Below are 12,791 nucleotides of genomic sequence, written 5' to 3' on the forward strand. Positions count from 1 at the left end.
AAGAACACCAGGAGCTTCCGTGTGCAGTTAGACTTTGAAGCTGACATGCTGAGTTGAGCTCAAGTGGGAGACAAGAAGCTGCTCTAGCTGTTTCTCAGTGTGGGAGGCAACACAGCTAGAATGAAGACCAGACAGAAAAAGATCCACCTGGAAAGTTGTGTATTCTTGAATGACAGAACTTTTGTTCATGTAAAAACCCCATTAGGGGTTTAGAGTAAGCCTGCCCATGTAAATCACCTTGAATAAAGTCAGAGGAGCAATCCAATGGCCAGGAAAGTGGCATATAAATACTAGTATTATTATAATTACTATTGATTTTCGCAGAGTCAGGAAGTTGCTACTGACTGGTTTGTTTTATCCAGACATCGACTCCTTCCCAAGGACCTGGGATGCCTGACTTTTATCATATTTTGATGTTATAAATACCATCACAAAATGTAAACTGTTCCCAGTAAAGTGGCTTTTCGTAGTTGATGGATGGTAATTTCTGTGGCCACCCTATGCTGTTAAGCTGTTCTTCAAGATGTTCTGGAATTACACCAAAGGTGCCAATCACCACTGGGACTACTCTGGTCTTCTTTAGTCATAACCTTTCAATTTCTATTTGTAAATCTGTGTATTTTTATTATTTTTTCCAGTTTTTTCTTCTACTCTACTATCACCTGGCATTGCTATATCAATTATTTTGTTTTTCTTTTTCCCCCCAACTACAATTACGTCTGGTGTATTGTGTGATAAATGTTTATCTGCTGCCCGAATGGCCCCTCCTGACCAAGGAGTTAAGACAGATAGAGGTTAAAAGAGAAGATGTTTCAGACCTCATTGATAAATTAAAGATCAATAAGTCACCGGGCCCTGATGGCATCCACCCAAGAGTTATTAAGGAATTGAAGAATGAAGTTGCAGATCTCTTGACTAAGATATGCAACTTGTCCCTCAAAACGGCCACGGTGCCAGAAGATTGGAGGATAGCAAATGTCACGCCTATCTTTAAAAAAGGGAAAGATGTCACCCTAACATCTATACCGGGTAAGATGGTGGAATGCCTCATCAAAGATAGGATCTCAAAACATATAGATGAACAGGTCTTGCTGAGGGAGAATCAGCATGGCTTCTGTAAGGGTACGTCTTGCCTCACAAACCTTATAGAATTCTTTGAAAAGGTCAACAGGCATGTGGATGTGGGAGAACCCGTGGACATTATGTATCTGGACTTTCAGAAGGCGTTCGACATGGTCCCTCACCAAAGGCTACTGAAAAAACTCCACAGTCAGGGAATTAGAGGACAGGTCCTCTTATGGATTGAGAACTGGTTGAAGGCCAGGAAACAGAGAGTGGGTGTCAATTGGCAATTTTCACAATGGAGAGAAGTGAAAAGCGGTGTGCCCCAAGGATCTGTCCTGGGACCGGTGCTTTTCAACCTCTTCATAAATGACCTGGAGACAGGGTTGAGCAGTGAGGTGGCAAAGTTTGCAGACGACACCAAACTTTTCCGAGTGGTGAAGACCAGAAGTGATTGTGAGGAGCTCCAGAAGGATCTCTCCAGACTGGCAGAATGGGCAGCAAAATGGCAGATGCGCTTCAATGTCAGTAAGTGTAAAGTCATGCACATTGGGGCAAAAAATCAAAACTTTAGATATAGGCTGATGGGTTCTGAGTTGTCTGTGACAGATCAGGAGAGATATCTTGGGGTGGTGGTGGACAGGTCGATGAAAGTGTCGACCCAATGTGCGGCAGCAGTGAAGAAGGCTAATTCTATGCTTGGGATCATTAGGAAGGGTACTGAGAACAAAACGGCTAATATCATAATGCCGTTGTACAAATCTATGGTAAGGCCACACCTGGAGTATTGTGTCCAGTTCTGGTCGCCGCATCTTAAGAAAGACATAGTAGAAATGGAAAAGGTGCAAAAGAAAGCAACTAAGATGATTGCGGGGCTGGTGCACCTTCCTTATGAGGAAAGGCTACGGCGTTTGGGCCTTTTCAACCTGAGGGGGGACATGATTGAGACATACAAAATTATTCAGGGGATGGACAGAGTGGATAGGGAGATGCTCTTTACACTCTCACATAACACCAGAACCAGGGACATCCACTAAAATTGAGTGTTGGGAGAGTTAGAACAGACAAAAGAAAATATTTCTTTACTCTGCGTGTGGTCAGTCTGTGGAACTCTTTGCCACAGGATGTGGTGATGGCGACTGGACTGGACGCCTTTAAAAGGGGATTGGACAAGTTTCTGGAGGAAAAACTCCATTACGGGGTACAAGCCATGATGTGTATGCGCAACCTCCTGATTTTAGAAATAGGTTATGTCAGAATGCCAGATGCAAGGGAGGGCACCAGGATGAGGTCTCTTGTTATCTGGTGTGCTCCCTGGGGCATTTGGTGGGCCGCTGTGAGATACAGGAAGTTGGACTAGATGGGCCTATGGCCTGATTCAGTGGGGCTGTTCTTATGTTCTTATCTGTTTGAACAACAACAACAAAAACAGATCGAAGGAGACAGAAGGATTAATTTTGGCTACCCAAGACCAGGCAATAAGAATGAATGTACCAAAATTGAGAAAACGTCTGTTGACAGCAAATATTGCCTGTGTAAAGGCACTGATGAAACTGTAAGGATCATGAGAACTGACTACAAAGAAAGGTATGACAAAGTCACAACAATAATTCACTGGAACATGTGTAAAATGTATAAACTGCCTGCAAGTAACAATCGGTGGAACCACAAAATTGACCAAGTTAGTAAAGAATGAAGAAGTCAAAGTGCTCTGGCATTTTAGAATACAAACCGACAAGCATTAGCCACACAACACACCAGACACAACCATCCTTGACAAGAATGATAAGAAAGTCTGGAGACTTTAACATTGCAATTCCTGGCAACAGTAGAACAGAAGAACTGGAGAAAACCAGAAAACCAAGCATAAAGACCTGCAAATAGAAACTGAAAGACTGTGGCACAAGAAAGCAAGAGTAATACCAATTGTCATAGGGGCCTTGGATGCTACCCTGAAAAAGATGAGCACAAGCACCACCAGTCAATTACAAAAGGCTGCCTTGTTAGGAACAGCGTACATACTACAACATTTGTAGCACAACAAAAAATAACTATCTATCCTGGCTCTTGGGAAGGACTTGGTAGGTAGATATATACAAAACCCAGTCAAAAACAAAATTACTGTGCAAAAATAGATAATAACAAAAACTTTGGTTGTTTCAAACAGCTTTCCTGGGGCTGAAAATGTCATGTGCACAGCTTCGATTAGATTGTCATGAACGGAATAGTTCATTAATTTGGTAGAGGGGGAAGAATGATTTCAGCCATCACCATTGGGTAGTACTTTTTAACCTAAGTGCCTGTAATACCTGTTCATGTGTCAGTGTCTTGGTGAGATTAGGGCAATGAGAAGTACAACATGCTCCTTCCTTTTGCAAATAAGACAGCCAGTTTACAAGAATAAATCCTCAGCTTATGCTACTGCTCTCACACATTACGATGTACACCAGCCTTGCACTTCACTGCTCCTGAGCTTGCAGCCAAGTGGTACGCAAGACACCTCTCTCCTCCAAAGGCTAGCATCCATTTGAGAAATGATTACATTTCTTAATATTTCATACTCCACCTTCTAATCGCGACCTACCAAGCAGGTTAGTCTATTTGATCTATAAAGTAATAAATTTGCTTCTTGCCAAAGGTAGACATCAGTCCCAAAATATTTCATAATCAAGAGAACGAGGTTTGTTCTTGTCTACATTTCTTCTTCTGAGGTCAAATTCACCTTTCTGAAAGCTTTCACTAAGTATTCCAAGTCCTATCAGGCTACTGCTAATTTTGTTGCAGGAAAAATACAACTGATTTGTTTTATACTATCAGCCACAGAATATTTTATTCCAAGCCCAGTCACATTGTCTGTTACAAACAAGTGTCAAAAATAGTCAATAACACATAAGATCTGTCAAATTTCTGCTTGCCTCTATTTTTCCAGATAAGGGATGTAAAATACACTTAAGCATCTCATCTGTATAACGTACATACAAAATGGCAACAATTCAAACATACCTGTTTTTATTGTGAGGTATGCTTTATATTTTGCAAGCCCTCATTTTAAGGACCCCCATGCTGCCATAATTAGTGCAACAATCCAGCATATGCTAGTTGCTGAGGTATAGTATAGTTACAATTGAGCTTCTCCCTTCAACTCAAATTGCTACTCCTCTTTAAACAAGAACATCACAGTCCAGGCTTAAGTGTCTAAAAATATTTCCACTGTGAAAAACAGCTGCTTGTCCTTTTAAAAAAGAGAGAGAAGCAGCCTGTGGAGATGAAGTCTCATCTTTTATCTCTACACAATTCGTGGTTGTTTTTTTTCTTAAAATATATTCTATGCAAAATTTAGTTCTGTGAAGGTCTACCATATTTTGGAAAAAAAATTATAAAATATACTTAATCCCCTAAACACAACCCCAACATCAGACAACATAGAGGAAGAAGAACAGATCAAAGAGCCATTTTTTACATGATAAACTAGACATAGCATGTTCTTAAAGCTCTAGTAATACATTCCTTGGGAGAAACAACAACAGAATGCACTTTGGTCATTATTAACATTAGTACAACAGATAAATACAAAATGTTTCTGTCACTTTATATATAAAAAATACCTTATACCACACAAACTTAAAGATATATCAGTAATTCTGAAGTGTGCTCTGAGTTGGGGGGGGGGTTAATTTTAAAAAAATTGTTACATTTTCTGCAGTTTACATCCAAAAAAGACTGGAACAGTAAACACACCACATGCATTCACCAATGCAGAATATTCTAGGAATGCTAAACATGATAATGTTGTCCCTTTAACAATTTCTGATTACAATTTTATGTTGTAACCCAAACTGATGGCTGTAAAATATTTTCAGTCTGTCCATATTCAAACAAAAATGATACTCTTTCAAAAACAGTTGATCACACACCTAAATCCAAAAGCCCATATCTGCCTACACAAATGGATGCTCTTCATCCAGAGTCTCAATTTCACTCCAGTGCATACAGGATCAACTATGAATGAGAACTATCATATTCACTTAAAGAGAAGCAGCCTGGTGTGTACATCTCTTTGTGCGTGTAAGGCTGACCACTCCACTGAAGTGAATATGACAATTCTAGAGTAATCAGGGAGTTCTGTGTGCATTTAATGTAGCACAGCAGCATATCATTGGATCACAGTGACTGTTATAGCTATTATTGGAGTTCAAACTGAGAACTTCATTACATAACTAAAAATTAGTTACTTATTACTAAAGACAATACAAGCTAGTATTATCTTTAGTCTTCTGCAAATTAAATAAAATTACTGTCAAATATGACATGCTCATAATTTCACCTTCGTTCCAAAATCATTTATTTTCATTCTATTGAGGTCAATTAAACTAAGCTCAACGGTCTAATAGTCTGGTCCAGTCTATGAAGTAAGCCCAATATTTTCAGTGGAACTTGCTTCAAAGCAAGTATGGATAAGATGACTTAAATTTGCTATTCAAGAATACCTGCTTGAAAAAAAGTTCCACTGAAATAAGCATACTTCTAAATAGGTTTATGACTGAAGTTTGAAAATCAAAATTGTCCATTACAGTATGAAACATGTTATAATAGAAATTCTTTTTTACATATATTCTATGTGTGGTATACGTAACATATACTACAGTGTACTATGGAGGAGCATTTCTCTTGATGTAATGTACCTTCTTTCTTTCCAGAAGTCACCATCTTGTAAAAGGCAACACTATTGCACCACAGTCCACCATAATATATTCTATTTAGTATATATAAAGATCATTATTAAAAGTAACAATAAAAGTGCACATATTGAGCGGCACAGTCAGAGCTGCACAAACAGCTCAATGGTTCAAAATAAATACTATAGCTAATTTTTATCAAAACATATCTTACAGCATGGTAACAGTTTATAGTTATTGCTCTAATAAAAATGTAATCAAAGAGCACTTGTTGACTTGTTATGCAATACCTTATTAATAGAAAATAATGCTTCAGTTCAGTGGGTGGCATCCCCAGTTTCCTGTTCTCTGAAGGAAAAGTCCTAGTTTCAAAGGAAGGTGTGGCTACCACCCAGTGCACTTAGGATCCTGGAATCACTTCAGTGAGGAATCCACTGGTACTAGCATTTTTGTACAGCTACCTGGCCTACTGCATTGTCATTACAGTAAATGTCACTTTCTACTGTAACCAACAATATGCTGGTGCTCTGAAAATACCCCTGAAATGATGAAATACAATAAAATGTCCTAAACATTTTATAGTACATTTTCAATAAAGTGACTTCAGCATGACATTGTTGAAGTATGAAGTTCAAAAGTCTAGCATTATAGCTTCATATCTGACAACAGATGGAGCATATTTGTTCCTTGAGCAATTTAGTGTGACCAATTACCAGGATCTCAAGTATACGGATAACCATTTTTGACCCTTTCAATTATCAAAGCATATTAATGTCGTAAAATAAAATACAATGTCAGCTAAAATAACGTTTACAAAAAAGTGAAAAGGTAAAATAAATATAAAGATTGCACAAGACAGTCAGGTGTAAACACTTCAGTTTTTTTTCAAATGACATCCTTGAAGATTTCGTAACTTCTCAAATACAGAATCAGTGACTGCTTTTGAGGCAGCTTAGTCTATCAGTTCTCTTCTCCAGAAGATTGTGTCCATTTCCTTTTTGCAAAGTGTCAGGATTTGATCTTCCAGAGCTGAAAAGCAGGAAGCAAAGAATCTATTCAGATTAAGTTCATCTGTAGTTTTACCATCTCTTTGTTCTGTGTTTACAGCATTCTCTTACATGGTAGCACACCTGAATACAGGTAGACTCTGGTTATCTGCGAGGTTTCGTTCCTGGACCCCTCATGGATACTGAATTCTGCGTGATTTTGGGGTCCATTGAGCTCCAAATGCAACAGGAGCATTGCTCCGGTCATGTCCTAGCTGCTCTGAGCACAGCTCCAGTCCCCTCCAGAGGTTTCAGATTGGGCCAAATGCGGCTCAGACGGGGTCTAGGGGATCCATATTGAGCCAAATCCATGGATCAAAAATCTATGGATAAGTAGGCTCAATCTGTAATCTCATATGTCACATATCCATCTGTACAACCTCATGTAATATATCACCCCCCCCCCCAAAAAAAAGTGTAGTTTTATTTTCTTGAAGCAATTTCCGAAAAATGATTAAGGTTGCAATTTTGTGTACACTTTTGAGGGCATTAACCCTATTAGACTGTTTTCCAAGTAAATATGTATACCATTGCACTGCACAGTTGTAATCCTGTACACACTGATTTGGGAATAAACTCCACTGAACTCAATGTAACACACTTTTGAACATAGATGTGAAGGACTAAAAATACAAGATGTGACAACTAGCATGCCATCATACGAAGAATTCCAACAGCTCATGGTGTGAAGAACAACCAGTACAGGTTGTTTTGGAGTGCTATCCCCATGGAAAATTAGCATTAAGGGTAGAGGGCCTGAGCTCACAGACGACAAGCTAAACCTGCTGAAATCCCTTCTTCTACACCAGCGGTCTCCAAACAGGAGACCGCTGCATGCTGGGATGCAACTGGCGCTTACTATTCTGGTGCACTGCAGGACTTCATGTCCCCAGATTAGGGTGATGCAATGCTCTGGCCAGTCATGTCTGTAGTGAAATATGGTGCATTGTACCTGGATTTCCAGGCAGACACAATTGCCCAGAGTGTAGCATCACCCCACTCTGGAGACATGAAGTTCTTCAGTGTGTCAGAACAGTAAGTGCCAGTCACAGGGGAAAAAGGATTCACCCAAACTTCAGATCTGGCCGATGGGCCTGGGTTTGGAGGGGCCTGCTCTACACAACTGTTAAAGATCCAGGACCCCTAAAGTTGAAAGGTTGGCCACCCTGTTCTAAAGCAACCTCTGCTTGACTTACTTCCTCTGATCTGATCATTCAGGCAAGCCAGAAATACTGAAAATTTTCCATGGCTAAGTCATTTTAAACTCAGCAAACAGTAGCTTAAGTTTTGTACTTCTCATATGGTAAACAGAGGCATATCACCCCCAAATCAGGATATTATGACTACATTCCAGGATTATTTGAGGGTTTCAGGAAAACACATTACGGCAAATATATAAAGCTGGGATGCAAAGAAACCAGTATAAGTTTGCCTCATTAGTACTGGTATTCTCTTGTTATAATTTCATAGAATGAATCAGTTATTTTAAATAAAACGCATCAGTTAATAGATAATATCAGTAATTTCATAAACTAAACTGATTTACTAAATAAGATAAAAACTGCAAAACATAGTTCATACCTTTAGATTAAATCCAAGCAAATCACTGATAACACCAGAAACAGCCGAAAGAATGACAACTTGAGTGATATTATAAAGTAGAGGATTCATTGTCAAGCCATATAATCTGAATGGGCTGTCGAGTTCCTATTGATGAGAAATGTACTTATATAAGTAGAAATCTATGGAACCTCACATAATCTGAGAAAGATCTTTTCCATGCCTGGAGGAGCCATATTGGTGAAGCTTTAGGAGAAATAGTCTTCCACTAAAAACATTCAAGTGTATATTTTGCCTGCAGCACATTCAATCTCTGAGAATTAGGAAAGCTAAGAAAAAACATCTATTTGGAAACCCGGAGAGCCACTTCCTATCAGAGTAGACAACTGATCTAGGTTATCCAACCAATCATCTGACTCAGGCTGCTTCCTATATTCCCATTTGTTCCCTTTCCTTCTGACTGTTGAGGCAGTAATTACTTTTATATTAAGCCTCTGATCTAGCTGAAGGTAGGAATTATAGGGCTGTACATATGAATTTTAATAGCCAGTTCACTGAAAACTACCCCATGCAGTTCCAGAACAATGGCTAGATGCAATTCTTAACAGAAGTAAAAAATGTGAATGAGTCACAGCCAAACATGCACAACAATTCTTTCTGACATGGGTCCAGGTAAGTTTAATAAGCAGATTATCTCTGCAGTAGGTTAGATAAGAGACAAAGGCAGTCATGTACATAGCCAAAGTAAAAGAAAAATTGAGGCTCATGTTTCATTGTAATTGCCAGTTGTGTGTATTATATTCTTAAACATGAGCATATACATTCCAACACTTGGTCTGGAATGAATCTTGCAAGTTACTTTTTGAAAAGGAAACCAAACCACTCTAAGCCCTGATCTCCATTATCTCATTTTATGGAGAGTGAAGCTTATGTACAGCTGTAGTTTCCTCTCTTTATTCTTTATCTCCAGATATTATGTGACTTTTACTTATGGTTTTAATAAAATTTTATTTGGAAACAAATACTATTTATTTCCAGAGACCTTTTCGGGTAATGGATGCTAATTTAGCTCTACACTTCTTTTAATAATTTACATTATTGTTTTCAATGGCTGCCTATGTATTTTACTGCAAATTATCTGAGGAACCTTTTAGAGCAGAAGAGATTAAGTATAATCTTTTAATAAATAATTAGAACTGGCAGAACACTGGAGAGACAGAGGGAGAGACCCCACACCAAAATAGGCCAAAAAGTGCCTCATTGAACAAGATGTCTTTAACAGTACGCATGCTAATACAGTATTCAATTTTTTTCCTTACCTTGAGTAATTTTGTAGCAAGTTTCAACACATTGTTCACTAATGTTAGTTCCTCCTTCTTGTTCGGCTTCTTTTCCATTTTCAAGTACAGATTTATCTAGTATCAAAAAACAGTACAATTTTGAATCTGCCTCAAAATTCAGAGTCATCTGTAGGAGTCTCAAGTGGATCATATACAGACTGCATTTCTCTCATCCATCATTGAGTAACTAAAATGGGTTTCTCTGAGTAACTGGCTAAGGATGAACATCACCCATCTACACTACAGTGGCCATAATTCATTTGAGAACTTAGTATTTTATATTCATTGAAAAAGCTATGAAGCACTGTGTGGAGCAATTCTGCCTATTACCCAAGTCTTGGGTGTCCTATCCCCATGATGCAGCCCACAGCAGCTCTTTATCCAGCTCAAAAGGTTGTTGGGCTCTCCTAGCAACACCACCAGCTGCTCTCCATTGAGCTGCAAAGTGACATATTGGCAGAAGTAGCACATCTGAAAAGGTGGAAAGGCTGGAAAAGCCAATTATTGTACAGGTCACTCTTACAGCAATGCTGGGGTGTTAATGCTGAAAAGGGTGACACATGTGATAACTGGGCTATCCCAGTGCTGCTTTCTCAGCAGTGCCATTTCTGCTGAGGCACTGGGAGAGATAGATGGAAAAAGGCCTCAGAAGGTGAGGAATGGTATGGGGAAAGAGGCAGACCAAGAGAGGTGAGAAAGAGAGAAGTTGCACATATGCTGGAACTGCCTAATTATCATGCAGCTGTTGTTTTAGCAGCACTGCTTCTGCTGAGGTGTGACTTTGCAGAGCACTGCAGAGGAGGTTGCAGGCTCCCCAGATGCTCCAGAGAGCCATAGCAACCCCCAGGTAAGTTTTAAAAACCCCTTTCCCCCTGCAGCAGAGTGATTGTTTCGAATGTGTTGATGCCTCTTCCCCTCTCAAAGCACTGTTAGTTTCCCCCTCCTTTTCCTCACCCCAGCCCCCGATCCTAAGCAGAGCAAAAGATCAACCAAAAGTCACTTTTGCTGCTGTCCATCCTATGCACTACAAGTGGCTCTTTAAAAGCTGGGCAGGAGGTTTGGTCTAGACCAGTGATGGCTAACCTATGGCATGCGTGCCATGGAGGGCACGCGGAACGTTGTTGGTGGGCACTCGAAGCCATCACCCCAGCTGCCAGGCACAAGCCTCTGCTCGCCACCCCTGGAGGGAGGGGCGAGGCCAAGGGAGGGGAAAAGGAACAGACAGCAGGGGGAAGAGCCAGGTCCCCAGGGAGGAGTCACCCCCAGCAGCCCAATGGGAGCGCTTCCTCCCTCCCCTGCCTGGGGTAAGGCGGAAGGCTCGAATGCAGCCAGCGTGTCGGGCAGGCTCAGCAAAGCTGCTGCTGCTGCTTGGGGCTTGCTCCAAGGAAAGTGTGGCTGGGATTGCAGCCTCAGAGCCCAATCCTACTATAGGATTGCATGTCTACTAAGAAGTAAGTTCACTGTAGTCAGTGGGGCTTACTCCCAGGAAAGTGAGGGTAGGATTGCAGCCTAAGGGGGGGGGGGGTGCTGGTAGTTTAAGAGCCAAAGCCCAAGCATGTCTACTCAGAAGGAAGTCCCATTAGAGTCATTGGGGCTTGCTCCCAGGAAAGTGTGGCTTGGATTGCGGCCTGAGAGCCCACTTCTATGCATGTCTACTCAGGAGTCAGTCTCATTAAAGTCATTGGGGCTTGCTCCCAGGAAAGCATGGCTGGGATTGCAGCCTGAGAGCCCACTCCTATGCATGTCTACTCAGAAGTAAGCCCCATTACAGTGGATGAGGCTTACTCCCAGGAAAGGGTGCCTGGCATTGGAGTGTGTGTCTCCTGGGAGTAAGCCTCTTCCACTCTAATGGGGCTTACTTCTGAGTAAAGAGTGGCTGGGATTGCAGCCTTGGACCACACTCCTGTGCATATCTACTCAGAAGTAAGCCCCATTAGAGTCAATGAGACATACTCCCAGGAAAGAGTGCCTGGGATTAGAGCCTGCTCCTGTGTATGTCTACTCAGAAGTAAGCCCCATTAGAGTCAATGAGGCTTACTCCTAGGAAAGAGTGACTGGGATTGCAGCCTTAGAGCCCACTTCGGTGGGTGGGTCTTTTTTAAACAATATATTTTCTTGTTTGAGAAAATGAGCAGTGGCAAGGTCTTGCATCCACCCCCTCCCTGACAATAGTTCTTTGCCCAGCATGTAATTAGCCTGTGGAACTCTTTGCTGCCACAGGAAGCAGTGATGACAGCTTGCCTAGATGCCTTTAAGAAGGGATTGGACAAATTTCTAGAGGAAAAGTTCATTAAGGGTTACGAATAATAGTGGGTAAAAGATGTTAATGTATGAGTTGTTTTTTCTAAACTAAATAAGTGGGTTTTGGGTTGCATTTTGGGCACTTGGTCTCTAAAAGGTTAGCCATCACTGGTCTAGACTCTAGAGGGTAAAGCCTCCGTTTGCCTGAAGATAACATCCGAAGGTCACCAGTTCAAGGCCATCAGCACGTTGAATGGGGAGACCTTGCAGCAGCTGACAGGCCTAGCTGAGTTATTCCACCTGCTCTTTGGTGTAAGTGAAGAAGCGTCTTGGCCGCCCTTCTAGTGAGAGATGAAGGAGCTGCTTGTCAGCCAGTGTGGGAGGAAACTAGAGGCCAGAATGAGATCAGAAAAAGATCACATCTGAAATGTTGTGGTTCTTGAAAGATAGAACCTTTCTTCAATTGTAAAAATCCCTACGTGGATTTAGAACTGCCTGCCTATGTAAACCACCTTGAAGTCTGAGGAGAAACCTGATGACCAAGAAAGGCGGTATATAAATACCTGTATTATTATTATTAACAACAACAACAACAACAACAACAAGAAAAGGAGGTGCTAAGGCAAGCAAATTCTCCCCAGGACCACAATCTAGGATGGTATCTTATCTAGCAAACTCACAGATGGGCTTTGTGACAATATGTTGAAAAACCCACATGGAAGGCTGCAAACTCATGGGTTATGAGAAGGAAAAGTGATAAAGTGATACCTGGATAGTCTGTAGCACAAAACCCACAGGATAAGGAAAGCCATTTCAGTGTGACTTATTCTGTAAAAAATGTGCTTACTCTGACCAACGCACTTTGC

At 40.9% G+C, this 12,791-nt stretch overlaps 1 protein-coding gene across 3 annotated transcripts in view; it reads right to left on the reverse strand.

Moving 5' to 3' along the window:
• Nucleotides 1–3,861: 3,861 nt before the first annotated feature.
• The window catches only part of PHTF2 (putative homeodomain transcription factor 2), a 114,537-nt gene continuing 105,607 nt past the window's right edge, over nt 3,862–12,791 (reverse strand). For all 3 annotated transcript variants that reach the window (XM_066633099.1, XM_066633097.1, XM_066633098.1), the window contains 3 exons: nt 9,664–9,759; nt 8,366–8,491; nt 3,862–6,767 (listed from right to left, as the gene is read on the reverse strand). In XM_066633099.1, coding sequence (XP_066489196.1) covers nt 6,747–6,767; nt 8,366–8,491; nt 9,664–9,759 — 243 coding nt within the window. In that variant the 3' untranslated portion in view covers nt 3,862–6,746. The remainder of the gene's footprint in view (nt 6,768–8,365; nt 8,492–9,663; nt 9,760–12,791) is intronic.

Source organism: Tiliqua scincoides, chromosome 7, assembly GCF_035046505.1.
Source record: "Tiliqua scincoides isolate rTilSci1 chromosome 7, rTilSci1.hap2, whole genome shotgun sequence".
NCBI lineage: Eukaryota > Metazoa > Chordata > Lepidosauria > Squamata > Scincidae > Tiliqua > Tiliqua scincoides.